The sequence below is a fragment of the Aspergillus sydowii genome (assembly GCF_001890705.1).
Source record: "Aspergillus sydowii CBS 593.65 unplaced genomic scaffold ASPSYscaffold_1, whole genome shotgun sequence".
Lineage (NCBI taxonomy): Eukaryota > Fungi > Ascomycota > Eurotiomycetes > Eurotiales > Aspergillaceae > Aspergillus > Aspergillus sydowii.
In genome coordinates, this window is record NW_024467859.1 from 4,439,204 (window position 1) to 4,456,385 (window position 17,182).

The following is a 17,182-nucleotide window of genomic DNA, read 5'->3' on the forward strand; positions in this document are numbered from 1 at the left end:
CAACTAGGTTTATATGGATACTCATAACTTGGCCTGCACTCCACCAGCCTTGAGCTTCTGCCAGTACTTGTCCTTCAACTGCAGAATGGCAAACCCTAACTCTGGCAACGAATCCTCAAACACAGGCAATGCATATCCCCTTGTCCCCTTTGCCGGTGGCCCTGAGAATTCCCGCAGATACTCAAAGTATTCCTTGAAATCCGGCTTGATTTCATGGAACAGAGCAGTTGGCCCTTTATACTTCAGCCGTTCCACCTCCCATTGATCCTGCTCCCGGGGACTGGGAAGAGGCTTCGCATTGGTATTTGCAAAGTAACGCGCCACTGCAACAGCCTGGTACTCGTAGACCCGGAAACTGAGAGCCCCGCGGACCTGGCCGACAAGGGCCAGAGACGGATCTCCAATCTTGAAGATGTGCTGGTAGAACCCGGCAACGCGGTTGCTGGGAGTAACGGGGTCTGGCACGAGAAATGGGTAGACGAGTCTGTATCCTGTCGCAAAGATGACCTTGTCGATATCCTGCACGGATGTTCCATCGCTAAAGGTGACCTTAACACCACCACCACCACCATCAGTCACTGCATCAACTCGAGTAACCCCAGGCTTATTCTCGACTCCTGGCAGGGAAAAGACATTGCGCAGCAGCTCATTCTCGTGCCGCTGCGAGAGATATAACGAGTCCTTCACAACGGCATGCAAGTCCGCGACAAGGTCCGCAGACGAGATATTCCCCCCTACTATAACAACCCTTTTATCCACATAGTCATTCACAGACCGGAAGCTCTTCGAGTGCTCAAAGCTGCCTGGCCTTGCCTTGAACGCCGCATCCAGCCCCTCGATCTCCTCCGGAATCAGAGGCACATTATAGTGTCCCGACGCCACAACCACCGCATCAAACTCCTCCTGCCACCAGTACTCCGCGGGCTGATCCCGGTGGTAATGGCCCTTCTGCCGCAGCGTAACCCTCCACTTGTTACCTGCAGCAACCTTCTCAACCCGTTCCACAGCCGTGCTAAACGATATCAAATCCAGATACGGCCGCGCAAGATCCTCTAGATACCCCGCCACAACCCGAAACGGCCTACTGGGGTTATTTCGTCCAAGCTGCCTCACCGAGACCGCCGAGTTCACCACCGGGAATGGCGTATGCGTAAAGGACATCGCATGCTCACCGACGTTGCTATCCAGCGCCTCATGAATGCCCGTCCGAGCCGTCTTATCTTCCGCAATGGGAGCCGTGAATGTCGGCAGCGAGTCTGGGATTTCGTTGCGGATATCCGGGGCGCCTGGGGTTGGAAAGACGTCTGGGATGGGATCGTAGTGCCAGAGGCCGCCGACTCGGTCGCGCCGCTCGAAGACGCGGATTCGTGAAAAGGTGTTTTCGTCGACGAGGGCTTTGACTGTTGATATTCCTGAGGGACCGGTGCCGATTACGGCGATGGTGTTGTAGCGCGGTGCCATGCCTGTTTCTCTGAGACAATTTCAATTTTGAATGGGAATTAAGCTTGCGCGCCTGCGACCGATGGGTAATATAGTATTTAAATGGGCTTTTTGAAGCGAGTCATTGTAGTGCGTTTTGTATGGCATGGTTGGAGTCGCTGATGGCGCAATTGGGACCGACTCCACGGTGAGTGCGTGAGACGCGGCAGGATAGTAGAAAATACAGCGTAAGATGTCGAGATGCTACAGTACATGTTTACATCCTCTGGCGTGATACTCGCAGAAGTTCGAATAATGGGGCATGCACCTGGTTGTAGGCTTGTAGGTTTAGCCCACTAAGCTTATCAGCTGTATAGCCTCATTTAAGCACCCTTGACGCAATTGTCAGGCAATAATCGGCTTATTCTCTCTCCTTCGAGTGAAACATGTCCGATGTTTATGTCTTGGATTTTATTCACCGTAGTTAACTGTGGAAGTCTGTAGAAGTCTACATAGAAGTATCGCAGTGTCCATCTTGATTCCACAAAGCCACTACGACGCGAATGTAAAATCAATCCTGCACATATTAGCTCTGACCACCCTGAACTCTGGAACTAGGCTCACCGTTCATTGTTCATAACCGAGTTCTCACGCAGATAAGCCTCTCTCTGCTCGCTCGTCAAGGCGTTCCACTTGGCAGCATTTTGCCTGAACAGTTTACCCAAAATATTAGTACTAATACCAAGAACAGAAGAGGGAGACATACCTATTCCGCCAGTCATAGTAAAGCTTCGCCGCAGTAAACAGGAACATACTGGCCACTGCAAGCCCAATGAGCACCCTGTTGCCCTGTTTATAGTACGGCGCGTCTTCTGTGCGGTAGACCTGTCGCAGTCAGTTCCCCTCCCAAACCGTCTAACTTGTCAGTGATCGAGGTAGATAAAAACATACATTAGCACCAGCTATACTGCTAACCTGCACAGACATGTTATACAGCGCGCTCGCAACAGTGCGCGTGCGCACCGAGCCCGCATTGCGCGACGTCAGCGCCACCACAACAGGATGCACACTCGGCGCACCAACAAGGAGCGTCAGAATCGCCCATCTTGGCCACGGCATGCTCCGCTCAGGTAACGTCTCCAGCGCAATCAACAAAACGAGACACCAGATCTCGACGCCGACGCCCAACAGCAGCCGCTGGTTCGTGCGTTCCGCGGCCCAGGTCGTCACCACCATTGTGATAATGGAAACAACGGCAGATGGAATCGTCAGCAGATTCGTCTGAAACGTCGTGAACCCCTGCGACCGCAGCTGCAGGGTGAGATAGTTCTGCGCGGGCGTGGTGGGGATCATCCAGACCAGACCGAGGAGGTAGATCGGCCACATGTGGTAGTCCTTCAGGGAGTGCCAGAGGAGACGCGGGGTGACGGCCTGTCGATTGTGCATGCTGCCCTTGCTGGGATCATCGCGGATAACTCGATTCACCATGATTTTCTCCTCGTGCTCGGTGAACCAGCCGTCCTTGCCGCGGAATCCGCCCTTGGTTTGCGTGGGGGAGGCCGGCATCCAGAAGGCGGCGATGATGCCAATGACTCCCGTGATGAGGCCTTCGTATGCGAAGAGGTAGCGCCAGGAGCCCCCGCCGGAGGAGTCTTTGATGTGCAGGAAACCAAAGGCGAGGAAGGCGCCGATGATGCCGGTGAGGGTGTACGAGACCCAGAAGCAGGTGAGGCGTTTGGGCAACTCGCTGGATTTGTAGAAGAAAGATAGAAAGAGGATTGTGTCTGGGATGAAGCCGCCCTCGAGGAGGCCGAGGAGGGCGCGTAGGCCTAGATATGCTTCTCGCGTTTTCAGGAAGGCCTGGCAGGCTGCGACGAGACTCCATGCGACCATCTGGATTGGGATCCAGCGGTCGGGGCCCAGACGCTTGGATATCAGCTGGGAGGGCATCTCGGCGAAGAGGAAGCAGCAGAGGAAGATGGTCTGGCCGGTGTTGTAGTCATTGCTGGTCATGTTCAGGTCTTCTAACAGAGTATCTGCAAGGGCCTGGCCAATGTTTCCACGGTCCAGCTGCAGGGCGAAGAAGGTCACGCAGGCAAAGGTACAGACTCGCAGGTCAATCTGCAATGTCAGTATATCATAGAAGGTTCAGATCGTGGAAGCCTACCTTGCGCACGATCTTCCTCTCCTCGTCCTCCGTCCAGTCAAAGTACGGATCCCAGCGATGCAGTCCCTCATAGCTATCGATCGGTCGGTAAAAGCGAGGATCCTCTGTCGAGTTGAACGTGCTCTCCTTCAGGCGAGTCTGGCTCAGGTTCTCCCTGTCCGAGTCGTCGGTATCACTGACGCGGCGAGAGTCAGGAATCTCCGCTGTAGAAATGGGTACACTCTTTGGTCCCTCCATGTTTAGTCTTTGAAAACGGTACAATCATGGATTCTTGGGGGCCGCTCTAACTAAATACCCCTGTCGAATGTCGTGCCTTTCAAAGCAAATGAGATAATGGCGCGAACGCGCACCAGTCTACGCTACAGGTATCTAGTGTGGGAGACAAGAACGGAATAGCAAATCCATCTGGACCTCGTCTAGCGCTATAACCACCTTAAAAGTGCTTAGGTCTTCAAGCACCTCATCCGCGGAGAAACAAGCACCTCTTACTTTGGACGTCTTGCACCACCAGACGGTTAGACACGCCATCGCAGCTTGGCATGGCTTACCGGTTACCACCCGCCAATCTCCAGCTTTGTATTCGACATTCATTGCGACTGGACATGTCGTCAAAAAGGTTTATCTCGCGAAGAAGAATTTGTCAAGTGCCATTGGATGGTTGTGTTGTGGCTGGCCTGGAGGGCTGGCAGGTCGCGACATATAGGGCAACGATGGTGAGTGATGGTGCGATTGCTATCGCCGACTGTCGGTGTTAGGAGATCGGATAAGTCGATTATTGTCATTTTACTAGTTAGATACTTCCAAGCATGTTGGGAGTCCAAGCTTTGCTCCACAGCAGTCAACTATAGACCGACCTCATGAATACGGAGTGCTACATCTCGACTAAGGGCTGGCTGTCTTTGCCCTCGGATGCATCTCAGCAATCTCCAGCAATCCCTTGGCCCTTCGAGATCCAGCTCTGTCTTTTACAGACGAGCCCTGTTACCGATCTAAGGTAGCTGGTTTTACGGTCGTTTTCCTAGGTACTCTTTCATTGTACATCCCGCTAGCAGCCTGGTGGAAAGGGTTCGCGAACAGAATCCATCCTTTCGCTTTGTCCAAGAAACTCTTCCCGTGGTGGCTCGTAGTCTTCGTAGATATTGCTGGTTTAGCAAGGATCACATAGTATATACTATTCAAGAACTCACCATTACGGAGCCAGTCCCAGTGGATGCGACGGGGGTGACATCGCCCGGTTGTGGATTTGGTTATTGACCGGCGTGTATTTTTTGGTTACGAGTTTTAATAGGACATCATGGGTGCTTGTTGTCCGAGGGTATTCCCGGGTGTACTGACAGCCTGAAGTATGTTCTGTGACGATGAATGGCGAAGGTGACATGTTCGGTGAAAAGGGGTGCGCAATAATTATATTTGCAGGTTTATGATATCAAATCCAAATTCGGCCATTACCCAGTAAATAAAACACCACTTGGTCCGATCCTTGCCTTATTAACCGCTCCATCTGGCGTTCAACTGCTAATCGGAATATCGTGCATGAATGCTGATCTTGAGATGTTTTGATCCACTGTTAATGCTCAGTGGTACATAACTCATAAGTGGTAGGCGTCAACTGGGGGCACGATCGCGATCACGATTCACGATTCATAAAACCCATCTGGACCTCGATCAGCATTCAGCATTTAGCATCCAGCCGCAGCCCTTTACGTCAAGCGTGGCTGGTTGCGGGCCAGATATCCAGGATCTGCAGTCGATCCACCCTCGTCAGGGCTGAGATGTTAGGGCAAAAACATGCAGCTGCAAGGGATTCTAACGTTCCAACATTCTTTTATTCGTCCTTGCTCATTCAGCTGGTTATCGAAAACAGGATCTTCCGATTTCTGAAACTTCGAGATTTGCCCATAATACTCCTTTATGGCCGGCGTTCACAGCCCCGTCACCACGTCGGTGTCCTCCATGTCGACGAGAAAAGAGACGGCGCCGACTGAGATCCCCTTCTCACGGCTTCTCTTCGACCAGGGCGCGATCAACCAGGCAGTCATCGACCATCCGTACCCTGGTTCTGGCACAGCTGACGACCCCTACGTGATAACCTGGATCCCTGGCGACCCCCGAAACCCGCAACTCCTATCAGAACCCTTCAAATGGCTCCTCACAGTGCTCATCTCGCTGGCTGCATTGGCTGCGGCCCTGGTGTCCTCCGCCTATTCAGGGGGCATCATCGAAATCATCGAGTATTTCCACTTCTCTAAAGTGGTCGCATATGTAGGCATTTCTCTGTACGTGCTCGGGTTCGCTCTGGGCCCTCTCATCTGGGCGCCTCTGAGCGAAATCTACGGCCGACGCTGGATTTACATTATCAGCATGGTGTTCTTCACTGCGTTCACTGCGGCCACGGCCGGGGTGACGAATACAGAGAGCCTGCTCATCCTGCGCTTTCTGGCCGGTAGTATGGGCTCCTCGGGCATGGCTCTTCCCGGAGGTGTCATTGCGGATATCTTCCCTGCGACCACCCGGGGGCTGGCCATGGGCATGTTCGCTACAGCACCGTTTCTAGGCCCGACTCTAGGACCCATCATTGGAGGCTTCATCTCGGAGAACATCGGCTGGCGCTGGGTGGAGGGCGTCCTCGCCATCTTCACTGCTGTCCTGGTGACGGGCCTCATCTTCCTGCTCCCCGAGACATACGCCCCTGTACTACTTCAAGCACGAGCCCAGAGACTGCAGCAAATCACGGGCAATCGCTACCGCAGCGCCTCGGATAAGAGCAGCATATCTCTATACAAGACCCTCGGCACCGCCCTCTCCCGCCCATGGCTGTTTCTCTTCAGCGAACCCATAGTCTTCCTCCTCTGCCTCTATGTCGCCATCGTCTACGGCATCCTCTATCTGCAATTCGCCGCCTACCCCATCGTCTTCCAGCAAGCCCGCGGCTGGTCCGAGAGCATCGGCGGCCTCTCCTTCCTCGGCATCCTCGTCGGAATCCTCCTCGCAGCCGCATACATGTTCCCCGTCTACTTCCAGTATAAGAAGAAAACCCTCGCCTCACCCACCGGCCGTCTGCCTCCAGAAGAACGCCTCCGAAGCACCTTCATCGGCGCCATCGCCCTCCCCGTCGGCCTGTTCTGGTTCGCCTGGACAAATAGTCCTTCCGTGCATTGGATGTCCTCCATCGCCGCTGGGGTTCCCTTCGGCTTCGGCATGCCCCTCGTCTTCCTCCCTGTTTCGAACTACCTGGTCGACACTTACACGATCTATGCGGCGTCCGTGGTGGCTGCGAATACGCTGCTCCGGTCGACTTTTGGCGCGGCCTTTCCGCTTTTCACGGGCTATATGTTTGAGGATCTAGGGATTCATTGGGGAGCGTCTGTCCCGGCGTTTTTGGCGCTGGCTTGTGCGCCTATTCCCTTTTTGCTTTATAGGTTTGGGTCAAGGATTAGGAGGAGGTCGAAGTATGCGAGTGAGGCCGAGGCGTTTATGCAGCGTTTGCTGGGGAATACACAAGTAGAGACGACGCAGCAGCAGCAGCAACAACAACAACAGCAAAAACAACAAATGGAGGGTGGAAAGGAGTCTGTCTAGCGATGATTTACTAGCTGCGATTTATAGATATAATACCCTAGATTAAGTAATAACACGATATAGACTAATGTCGTTCATATACCATAGTACCGCACACAACACATTTGAAATCGTCTCCTAGGCTCCGACTCACAAAATGGGAATATTCAAGCCATTGGCCTCCAGCTGAACCATCGATCCACCATTGCCGATCGCATGGGTCTGGGCCCCAGATGTTCAAAGAGCATTGTTGATCACCACAGCAGATCTGGTGTTGAGATTCACCTCGTTAGAGTGGAAGTCAGCGTCTGTGACGGCTTGACGGTTGCGGTCACAGATACACTTATTCCAATAGTCTCTTGCTTTAAACTATAGGATCGACGCGGAAATCTGGGCGAACTCAGTGATCGATCTGCTATAGTGCAGCTACCGGGGTATACCGGGATAGAACCGGAATGGAGGCCAACTTAGTGATATGAATAGCTGTACTATAAAATCTCTTTAATAGGTGTTGTATTAATATCACTCTTTCTGTCCTGATGGTACCATTACCAGTGCAATTCGACCAGCATCAGCCGTCCTATACTGCTCCAGTACGAGTATCTGGCTTGACTACGATATCTATAAACAACTTCCACAGCGTCATCCACTCCATAAACGACCGGCTTATAAATGATACCTTGTATGGTTAAGATTTCCTAATCCGGTAGTCCTAACCCTGACCTGGAGAATAATAGACAAACAAATGTTATATACAGCAACATCAGTTCCAGGTTAAACCTAAAGCTCTAGACAAGGTATTAGCCGCTATTATCCGACCCGACGCATGCCGCCATTATTTCCAGGAACAGTAAATGTGAAGAACGTGCTGGGGATAATTACCCCTCATCGCGTTCCTTGTCAATCGTCTCCAACCGGATAATTAGATTCCATCTACCACGGCTCAAGCAGTTACATTGTGATGGCCAACCTGTTTCGTTAAGACAGTGGAATTCCCCACATTAGGGGACTGGCATATGGGCTGTCATTGCTGGTGGTCTTTGTATATAAAGGACGGTCCATCGAAACGGCAGTCAGTCTGCATTGAAGCTGGTAATCAAGAAACACATGCAGCTCGTTCCAGCTTGGATCATCTGAGTCCAACATGTCGTGGCTCAGCAAGGCCCTATCAACCACTCTCCTCCTCCAAGCCACCGCCCTTCCAAATTCCAATACCGATATAATCCCCTCCGACCCCGGCCCAGGAGGAAACTCACCAATCCGCCCATTCCGACTCGACCAAGTCCGCCTGGGCCCCGGCCTCCTCCAGGAAAAGCGCGACCGCATCACATCATTCCTCCACGACTACGATGAACGGCGCTTCCTAATCCTCTTCAACAATCAAGCCGGCCGTCCCAATCCAGAGGGTATATCCGTCCCAGGCGGGTGGGAAGACGGCGGGCTTCTCAGCGGGCATTGGACGGGGCATTTCATGACGGCGCTTTCCCAGGCTTACGCAGAGCAGGGCGATGACGCGGACGTTTATAAGGATCAGCTTGACTGGATGGTTACTGAGCTCGCTGCATGTCAAAAGGCCATTACGGCGCGGATGGAGGGTGCAACAACAAATATTAGCAGCCCGATTAAAACAGACAACAACGATAATAATAATAATGCATCCTGGATCCCTACACACCCGGGCTATCTCGGTGCTCTCCCCGAAGACACAGTCCTGAGACTCGGGCCCCCGCGCTGGGCGATTTACGGCTCCGACGCAGAAACAGATACCTGGGCGCCGTGGTACACGCAGCATAAGATCATGCGCGGGCTGCTCGACGCATACTACCACACGAATAACACCCAGGCGCTGGACATCGTGGTTGAGATGGCGAACTGGGCGCATCTTGCTCTGACCATCGGCGACATGAATCACCCTGACTACCCCGGGAATCTGACCAGGGATGACCTGAACTACATGTGGGACTTGCATATCGCGGGGGAGTACGGTGGTGCGAACGAGGTTTTCTCAGAGGTGTACCAGTTAACCGGAGACGCACAGCATCTAGATACAGCAAGGGCATTTGATAATCGGGAGTCTCTATTCGGTGCAGCGGTAGACGATAACGACATCCTCGTTGTAAGACCTGATGCGATTCCTGGCCGGCGAAGAGCCGCGCAACTCCACGCAAACACGCACGTCCCCCAGTTCGTGGGCTACATGCGCATCTACGAACACAGTGGGGAAGAAGCGTACCACCGCGCCGCGAGGAACTTCTACACCTGGGTAGCAGGCCATCGACAATTCGCGCACGGCGGGACCGGTGGGGAATTCCCGAATTCAACAGACAACCCGGAACTGTTCCAGAATAGGGACAATATCGCGAATGCAATGGAGTTTGATGGCGCCGAGACTTGTACTACGTATAACATGCTCAAGCTGGCGAGGGATTTGTTTCTGCATGAGAAGACGGACGATGCGGCGTATATGGATAACTATGAGCGTGGTCTATTCAATATGATTGCGGGTTCGCGTGCCGATCAAGATAGTCTTGATGAACCGATGGTGACGTACTTCCAGCCCCTTACGCCCGGTGCAGTGCGCGAGTATGGGAATACAGGGACTTGCTGTGGTGGGACGGGGATGGAGAGCCATACCAAGTATCAAGAGACGGTGTATCTGCGCTCGGCGGATGGGTCGACGTTGTGGGTTAACTTGTATGTGCCGTCGACTCTGAACTGGGAGGAGAAGGGGTTCAAAGTTACACAGGAGACAGCCTTCCCTCGCGGAGATACTGTCAAGTTGACAATCACGGGAGACGGCAAGCTGGATATCAAACTCCGCGTACCTGGCTGGGTGGGTAAGGGCTTCCATGTCGCCCTCAACGGGGAACAGTACGAAATCGGCGAGGCAGACCCAGGAACATATCTATCCCTAAGCCGAACCTGGAAAACAGGCGATGAGATTGAGATCCGCATGCCATTTAGCATCAGAGTCGAGCGCGCCCTCGACCGTCCAGACACGCAGTCTCTCATGTGGGGGCCTATCCTGCTACAGATCCTCGGCAGCCCTGGCAACAGCAGCTTCCAGGAGTTGTCACTGTACAAGGATTTGAAGCTCGACGGGGACTACTCCGCGGCCATCACGCAAACAGAGACTACGGCACAGGGCGATCCTCTTTTCACCACCGGCACAGGCACCGGTAGTAGCAGCGGCAACTTAACCATCAGGCCGTACTATATCAGCGACGACAGTCCAGCATCTTCGTACTTCCGCCGCGTTGAGCCGGTCGTGGTATTCGGCTCAGTTGATACAGGAATACCAAATCAGAAGCGTGATGATGGACTGCCGGACTATGATGTCCCCGTTGGAGGGATCGAGTCGCCTGGTAATGACGGGCCGACCTTCCTAGACTTGGTCTGGGATCGTGCGCCGTTTGGTAGCCATGAGAGCTTCGTTGAGGCTGTCACTGACATTGCAGATGCGTTTGTTGCTGCTGGGGTTTATACCACTAAGGAGAGGGGTGCAATCATCGCTGGAGCTGAAGAGGCGAAGGGGGAGCTTGCTGTGGATTGATATCCTGATCTAGTAGTGTATCTGCGAGGCAATATTCGCATTATTAGTAGGATACCTGCTCCTGTTTCCAATATAACGCCCAAGTGAAGCAGTACGACTTGAAACTGAATCATGTCTCGTCTCTTCTCTTCGGTCTATGCAACCAGTCAATCCATGGATAAGTAATTCCTGTCAAATATAGGTGACAGTCAAATCCAGGGAATCAAATAAGCCATTTTACTCTCTAGTTTATTCTCGGTATATTCTGCACTTCAGGGCCCACTCATAAAAACCGCACCCTTTCTGACTTTCTTCGCGAGGTCCTCAACCCTACTATTTCCATACCCTCTGGCCGGCGAGTTCGAGGCCAAAAGTGTGCATTTCCCCGTTTCATCTCCGGTCCCCACTTGTGGAATATGAAGCAGCGTAGTAACACGCAGGAACTGCTCGCAGATCCACTCATACTGCCCAGGTCTGAGAAATGTCGCCATCTGCTGCCCATGGTACTCTGAGAATAACGTCAATAAGCGGCTCAGCGGGCTCATGAGGTGCCACGGGCCTTGGGCAATGATATGTCGTTTATGCTCGTCCGCTGATGAATGAGGGATGTTACTTTGCATGTTTGATCTTCCTCCATCAGTTTGGAATTGGTTGCTAGGAAGCAGGACCGCTGGGTCTGTGAAATCGGGAATACTTGATGGCTTAGTCCTATTGCCGAGATAGAAGGGCACGCTGTAGCAGATGGAGTCGACGAGCTCTTGGAGGGTGTGTTTGTATTCGATCTGCTCTGTCGGGTTCGTGGTCATTGAGCTGAGGGAAATCTTGACGAGTAAGAGGCGCTGGATGCGCCATAGGTTCCAGATGTTTGCGATCTGGCAGTGCGGGTAGATTTCGCAGACAGACTGATAGGTTGGAATCGACAGGTCGATGTCTTGTTCACTGGTCAGTCTCAAGGGGTACCAGTGATCTGGCACGCTCTGTGCCCAGGCCAGCAGTTGTTCATCGATACGCCTCGCCTCGGCTGCGCACTCTGCCAGGAGTAGGTCTGGTTGTGAGGTAGGCAGGGCATATTGCGTTACTAGCTGCATATAACTAGCCTGCAACTCAGCAACAGACGCGCCGATCGCATCAAGGGCCGAACTCGGGTTGTCGTGCACAGATATCAGATTCAGACCGTGTCCGCCAACCCGTGAGTACGCCGCGCTCTGCAACGGTCTCTGCTGACGCATCGCCGAGGAAATCTCAGTATGAAGGATAAATCTCCGAGGGTATACACTGGCTCCATCGGTATGGTCCGAATGCGAACCTACAAACGGGAGCAACGACATCGCGCCGTCATGGTGGACTCGCGTGGCCATGCGAAGGCCATAGATAGCAGCGATGTTCTCATACAACTGCAGCGCCAGCACTGCCAACACTGTTTCTGGCTTTCCCCATTCATTGCGATCCGCGATGGTCCGCCGAAGACACTTGACGGCCTGGGTATAAGTCTCCGATCGGAAACCCCTGGCATCGTGTCGCCACAAAGCCAGGACCGTCGAAGCGACAGCCGACACAGCCAGCGACAGCGCCGAGTCCTGTGGCTGTGAACAGTAGACCGGAATCAGCACCTCGAAGAAACCACGCGCGGATCCCATGGAACGGCCTATGCCTGCGTAGTGCTGGAAGAAGAATGGCACGGCAGTGTCGGGTTCGGTCAGTGGTCGCAGCACAGAAACAGGCCCTCGGCTCTTGTCATCGTTATTTGTGAAGAACTTGTGAGTTTGGTCCCGGAATTTGAGGGTGGCGTATTTCGTCTTGTAGCCGCCGCAGTGAAGTCCGAGGCGCTGACAGGCCTGGCATTTGGGCTTTACTTGGTCGCATTTGACGCGGCGTTGCTTGCATGTGGTGCAGCCGTTGGATCGCCCGTGGTTTACCATAGTGTGAGTAGATACCAGACAGTATCTACGTGAAACGGTTGTTGTTACTTGTAAAAGGTGGTGCCTGTACACGCCGGTTATCTTGGTGGAAAGTGACAGGTCCAGTGAAGAAGCTCACTGCCGAGAATAATCATCTCGTGACTACACAAGTTATATCCATTGGAATATGAATACTGTCGGTAAGTTAAGTAATATTTAATAATACATATTACCTGGGATTAAAATGTCAGTAACTTTATCATGGCTCTCGAATCTCATAGCCAAAACAGGGTGAAAGGGTATGATTAGCTTCTTCCACCTACAGACATAAATTTATTTTCACAACTCCCTTGCAGCTTGTTATTAATACAGCTACTAGCTGCTTCCTTAAAGACTGTGGCTGGAACTTCTGAGCATTATGTAGTTACATGTCACTGTCTATAGAGATGCAGTTTTGGTTTCAACAATACAGTGAATCCTCGATTAATCACGTCATGGCAAGTTTTGAAGAGCAATTCACTAACAGGCAAGGTGGCCGAGTGGTCTAAGGCGCATGACTCAAGTACTAAAAAGTACTTAACCTTCATAGAGGGGTTTCTTTCTTCAAAGAATTGTCTTGAAGATTTCATGTGGAGCAATCCGCGCGAGTTCGAATCTCGCCCTTGTCATGAGTTTTTTTCTCACTTTCCGTACATTTTTGATTACCCATAACTACAGCCAAATAGCCTGGCTGATTATATAATACGGCAAGGTGGCCGAGTGGTCTAAGGCGCATGACTCAAGCGCTAAGAAGTGCTTAACCTTGATAGAGGTTCCTTCCTTCAAAGAAATATCTTGAAGATTTCATGTGGAGCAATCCGCGCGAGTTCGAATCTCGCCCTTGTCATCCTTTTTTTCATCATTTTTTTTTGTTTTGTTTCGCATCGCCGGCCAGTCTTGGCCCGACACCAGGAAGGACTCTATCTATCTCCCTCTCATAGCAACGACATTTTGATCCATACTGTATGCATCGGTCATACTTTTGAAGGTTGAAAAAGAAAAGACTCTAAGATCGTTTCTTCATAGGAATCGATGATTTAAGACGAGCGGTAATCAGTACTGGTAGGCAACAAGGTGGTTGTTGAAGACAAACAGTTCAACTAAAGCAGGCAGAATATCACGACACCTTCGTTCCTTGCTCAATAGTATCTTATTTGTGAAGAAGAGCCCCAGCCACTGAAAACTAAGGTACCGTGCTCGAAGCCTTCCATGGCAAACGCAGCAGTATTGGCCGCGCCCGGACTTGCATGTCAATCTTGATTCATTGGGACATTCACTAATGCTTTATAATATATTATACATTGCCTGTTACCAGTAACTTAGTTACAGGCTATGAATAGAAGGGTGAATTACATTAGTCGTCACGCATTCAGCAGTTATTTATCGACATTGATGGTCTCGGTGAAGGCGGGAACTTCACCACCTACATCGTCAAACTGGCAAGGTCGACAATTCACCGTTTGCACCTTGAAAGAAGCCTCCACCACAGCGTTACACAAGAAAAGCTCGCTAATTGCTAGCGTAGCAATGTAGAGGTATAAATAAGCCTTCCATAGCGATGTTCAATAAGAATCCATACATTATTTTCACTTCACTCTTCCAGTAGGAACACACTTCCCTTGTCTGCCTGAGATGGAATCTCAGCACTTGGGCTGACTTATTTCTCTTCATTATTCTCCCCCACCACAACAAACCTTCAAAACTTGTTACCTCCACCATAAGATTCTACGAAATCGCTGTGTTGACCCAGATCTACCGGTATGCACAAATTGTAGTCAAGAGGGCCATAGAAGGAACGTATGCCCCGACAAGCCTTGTGGATATTGTCGCCAGCCACGGCATATTATTCGAGACTGCCCGCAATGTCCTGTCTATCCAGACTGCGGACTAAAGGGACAATGACTGGAAGTGCCCCCAGCATCCATTCAAAAGACGCCAGCAACGACAGCAACACCGGCAACAACAGATCCTACAGAATCCTAATCCACGAGGGAAGCCTCGGGGAGGACGATCGAACTCTTCGACAGCTTTCCCGGCCGTTAACAGACGCGTTCAATCGATAATGAAGATACAATGGTCCCGAGAGCAGTAAGTTGCTATGATCTAAAATATTCCTCGTATTAATATATCCTTCTATTAACTAGGCACCATCGTCCGTCTACCCTGAGGTCGAATTTCCCCCAGTTATCCCGATTTGACCCATCTCAGAATAATTACGGAGCAAAACGACGAGGACCTCCGGCATATCTCATACAAACCAGCGATTGAGGCCATGGGTGGAATTGAGAGCTCTGCCAACTTTCTTTCCGAGAGCATACATCCCTTAGTAAAGGATTTCGAAGGCAAGGTGATAACTACTCACATGCTCCATGAAGTCCGCGAGAAACAAGCAACAACTGAGTCATGGGAAAGGGACACTGGCTATTTGAGCTACATAAGCGACAGTCGCGTGAGCGAGTATTGGCGTCGGACGAAGCTCAGTCTTCCCTGATTCCAAAGGGCCCACGTCCAACACGCCAAGAATATTTGGATATGTTGACATCGGCTGCGAGCACCAAACTTGAGCTCCATGACTTACAGCCCATGGATACTACAACTACTCTTGTCAAAACGTCTTTCGATATTGCGCAACGGCTGTCTGATTGAGCTGATGCAAGCAAACGTGTTACAGGGCAAACGCGCCTGTTCGTCCTTTCAAGAGGCACATTGGGAGCCCAAATTGGGATAATATTGGACCAAAGTAGCTATCTCGCAGATGGTCGACAAATTTTGACGAGACGCTAGACCGCTACACCAAAAACCCTGCAAGGCTGGTGGCTAGCCAGCTATCTCCAACAAATGTCTCACGGTACACTTGGGAAATGCGCAATTCCATGAGGTACAAAGGAAAGCGGGTTTTCTGAAGCGAATTCTCTCATATGGCCATTTGGCTTGAGCCAGGTGGTTCTCGACATATCGGCATCGTACCGCTTGAAGCCTCTTACACCAGAGGAAACCGAAGCAATTGGGAGATTCAACCACGACCTTATCAAGGCCAGCAGTCTACGGGTCATAATCTTTAGTGATATCGATGTGGTGACTTGCTTGAACTTAGGGGAATCACCTTAAAAGCCTATGTCGAACCAGATAACGACAAATCTCGTATAAAGCGAGTTTACATCCACTCCCCTAGTTCACCCTCCTTTTTATGAGCAAACTCTGGCTTTCAGATTTCTCAAACATGCGAGATATTTCGTTTTACTGGTGTCATTCTCGCGTGCGAAGCCATACGCCCCAAATTCTATGATTCTGCGCATTGTGTACTACGGATAATCCGCCTCTTATGATGAAGAAAGACAAGGGAAGCCGCCGATGAGAGCAGATTCTATGGATTCTAGTATCCGTGCTTGGCTGCGTCGAATGGGTTTTCGGACGAGTGATTCCATCAAACAGCTCCAAGAAATTGGGAGTTCGTTTGTAACGTCTATTTTCATGCTTCTGATTTCATTACCGCGCAGGCCTTACGGCACGGTTGGGGGTCCTGAAATTGTACCGACTCCCGCAAGAAAGAGGAGTGGCCGGCCCGTCTTCAGCCGACAAAAGATCCAAAGCATCAGGAAACTCTATGACGAGCTACAACAGGAACGGGAAAATGAGACAATATCCCGTTCGACAAAGAACCACGTTGCGGCAGACGTAGTGGATATTGATGAACTCGAAGAGATAGTCGATGCAGAGAAGCAAGATTCCCTCGAGGAGACAGGAGTTTCGATATCTTCTTCGACAAAAGGCAAGCTTCAACTCGAAGTTAAGCGGGTATCGCTGCCCAACACCGATGTTGATGGGTGAATGAACCAGGATGCGAATGAGCCTGCTTACGAAAGATTAAGCCAGCAAGAAATCAAAACCCAGGCGAGCCTTCTGCGCGGGCGATATTATAAAGGCTTTGATCATAAGCGTGCACAAGGTACAACAACTTTCTCCACCTTAGTCCACACTACTATTCAACTGGGGCTCCCAGGGTTCTTCAAAAAGGACAACGAGAAAGGAATGTTGGTCCAGGTGGAGATGGCGCCGGTGAGTGAGAGAGCTCCTAGAGTAAGAGCCTATGTACCCTATGCGCGGGATGATGACCCAGCATCCCGTTTAGCATTCCGGGTGGTCGCGAAGGATCCGAAGGGGGTCTACCAAACAGTCTACCCGAAAGCAGGGGATTCTCTATCGGCCATTCTCAGAGCGAATGGATTCGTTGACTGGATGAGCGGAGCCACAAACTCTGTTCTCGCTACCAGGCGCAGGCGGTTTATTTATATCCCTGAGAATGTCGTCGCCGTGCCCGAGAAGCTGAAGTTCTTCATAGGGGGCGGGTATATCCTTGATGACGGCTCACGGGTGAAGAAACTATCGAAAAAGCGACCGAGGTCTTCGGATTCTGACGAAGAGCCTGAGCCTGGAAGCAAAAAGGCTGCAAAATAGTTTGCCACCCAGAGACTTTGATTCTGGTCGTGTTGTCTTGTCTATCGTCATGATAATGATAAGGTAATGCGGACTATTCATAGCTATTTAGGCTTCCACAATGAACAATATACT

At 51.3% G+C, this 17,182-nt stretch overlaps 7 protein-coding genes and 2 non-coding genes across 9 annotated transcripts; 6 read left to right on the forward strand and 3 right to left on the reverse strand.

Moving 5' to 3' along the window:
• Positions 1 to 21: 21 nt before the first annotated feature.
• ASPSYDRAFT_26935 (uncharacterized protein) lies at positions 22 to 1,461 on the reverse strand (the record flags this gene model as incomplete). Its single annotated transcript, XM_040844335.1, has 1 exon — positions 22 to 1,461. The coding sequence occupies one exon, from the start codon at positions 1,459 to 1,461 to the stop codon at positions 22 to 24; it is 1,440 nt and encodes a 479-aa protein (XP_040708774.1).
• A 510-nt stretch (positions 1,462 to 1,971) lies between these two features.
• ASPSYDRAFT_84955 (uncharacterized protein) lies at positions 1,972 to 3,823 on the reverse strand (the record flags this gene model as incomplete). The annotated part of the gene is made up of 5 exons (XM_040851447.1): positions 1,972 to 1,996; positions 2,044 to 2,127; positions 2,186 to 2,304; positions 2,371 to 3,540; positions 3,587 to 3,823. The coding sequence occupies 5 exons, from the start codon at positions 3,821 to 3,823 to the stop codon at positions 1,972 to 1,974; spliced, it is 1,635 nt and encodes a 544-aa protein (XP_040708775.1).
• Positions 3,824 to 5,457: 1,634 nt separating this feature from the next.
• Positions 5,458 to 7,260, forward strand: ASPSYDRAFT_39759 (MFS transporter). Its single transcript, XM_040845958.1, has one exon. It carries the CDS (start codon positions 5,498 to 5,500, stop codon positions 7,163 to 7,165), a length of 1,668 nt encoding a protein of 555 aa, XP_040708776.1. The 5' UTR covers positions 5,458 to 5,497; the 3' UTR covers positions 7,166 to 7,260.
• Positions 7,261 to 8,288: 1,028 nt separating this feature from the next.
• Positions 8,289 to 10,697, forward strand: ASPSYDRAFT_141184 (glycoside hydrolase family 127 protein; the record flags this gene model as incomplete). The annotated part of the gene is made up of 2 exons (XM_040841118.1): positions 8,289 to 8,739; positions 8,776 to 10,697. The coding sequence occupies 2 exons, from the start codon at positions 8,289 to 8,291 to the stop codon at positions 10,695 to 10,697; spliced, it is 2,373 nt and encodes a 790-aa protein (XP_040708777.1).
• Positions 10,698 to 10,948: 251 nt separating this feature from the next.
• ASPSYDRAFT_139277 (Zn(II)2Cys6 transcription factor) lies at positions 10,949 to 12,595 on the reverse strand (the record flags this gene model as incomplete). Its single annotated transcript, XM_040840932.1, has 1 exon — positions 10,949 to 12,595. The coding sequence occupies one exon, from the start codon at positions 12,593 to 12,595 to the stop codon at positions 10,949 to 10,951; it is 1,647 nt and encodes a 548-aa protein (XP_040708778.1).
• Positions 12,596 to 13,099: 504 nt separating this feature from the next.
• On the forward strand, positions 13,100 to 13,242 carry ASPSYDRAFT_t14. Its single transcript has one exon. It is a non-coding gene; the product is annotated as a tRNA-Leu (tRNA).
• Positions 13,243 to 13,319: 77 nt separating this feature from the next.
• ASPSYDRAFT_t15 lies at positions 13,320 to 13,460 on the forward strand. Its single transcript has one exon. It is a non-coding gene; the product is annotated as a tRNA-Leu (tRNA).
• A 2,519-nt stretch (positions 13,461 to 15,979) lies between these two features.
• ASPSYDRAFT_26940 (uncharacterized protein) lies at positions 15,980 to 16,441 on the forward strand (the record flags this gene model as incomplete). Its single annotated transcript, XM_040844336.1, has 1 exon — positions 15,980 to 16,441. One exon carries the CDS (start codon positions 15,980 to 15,982, stop codon positions 16,439 to 16,441), a length of 462 nt encoding a protein of 153 aa, XP_040708779.1.
• Positions 16,442 to 16,642: 201 nt separating this feature from the next.
• ASPSYDRAFT_26941 (uncharacterized protein) lies at positions 16,643 to 17,068 on the forward strand (the record flags this gene model as incomplete). The annotated part of the gene is made up of 1 exon (XM_040844337.1): positions 16,643 to 17,068. One exon carries the CDS (start codon positions 16,643 to 16,645, stop codon positions 17,066 to 17,068), a length of 426 nt encoding a protein of 141 aa, XP_040708780.1.
• Positions 17,069 to 17,182: the final 114 nt, after the last annotated feature.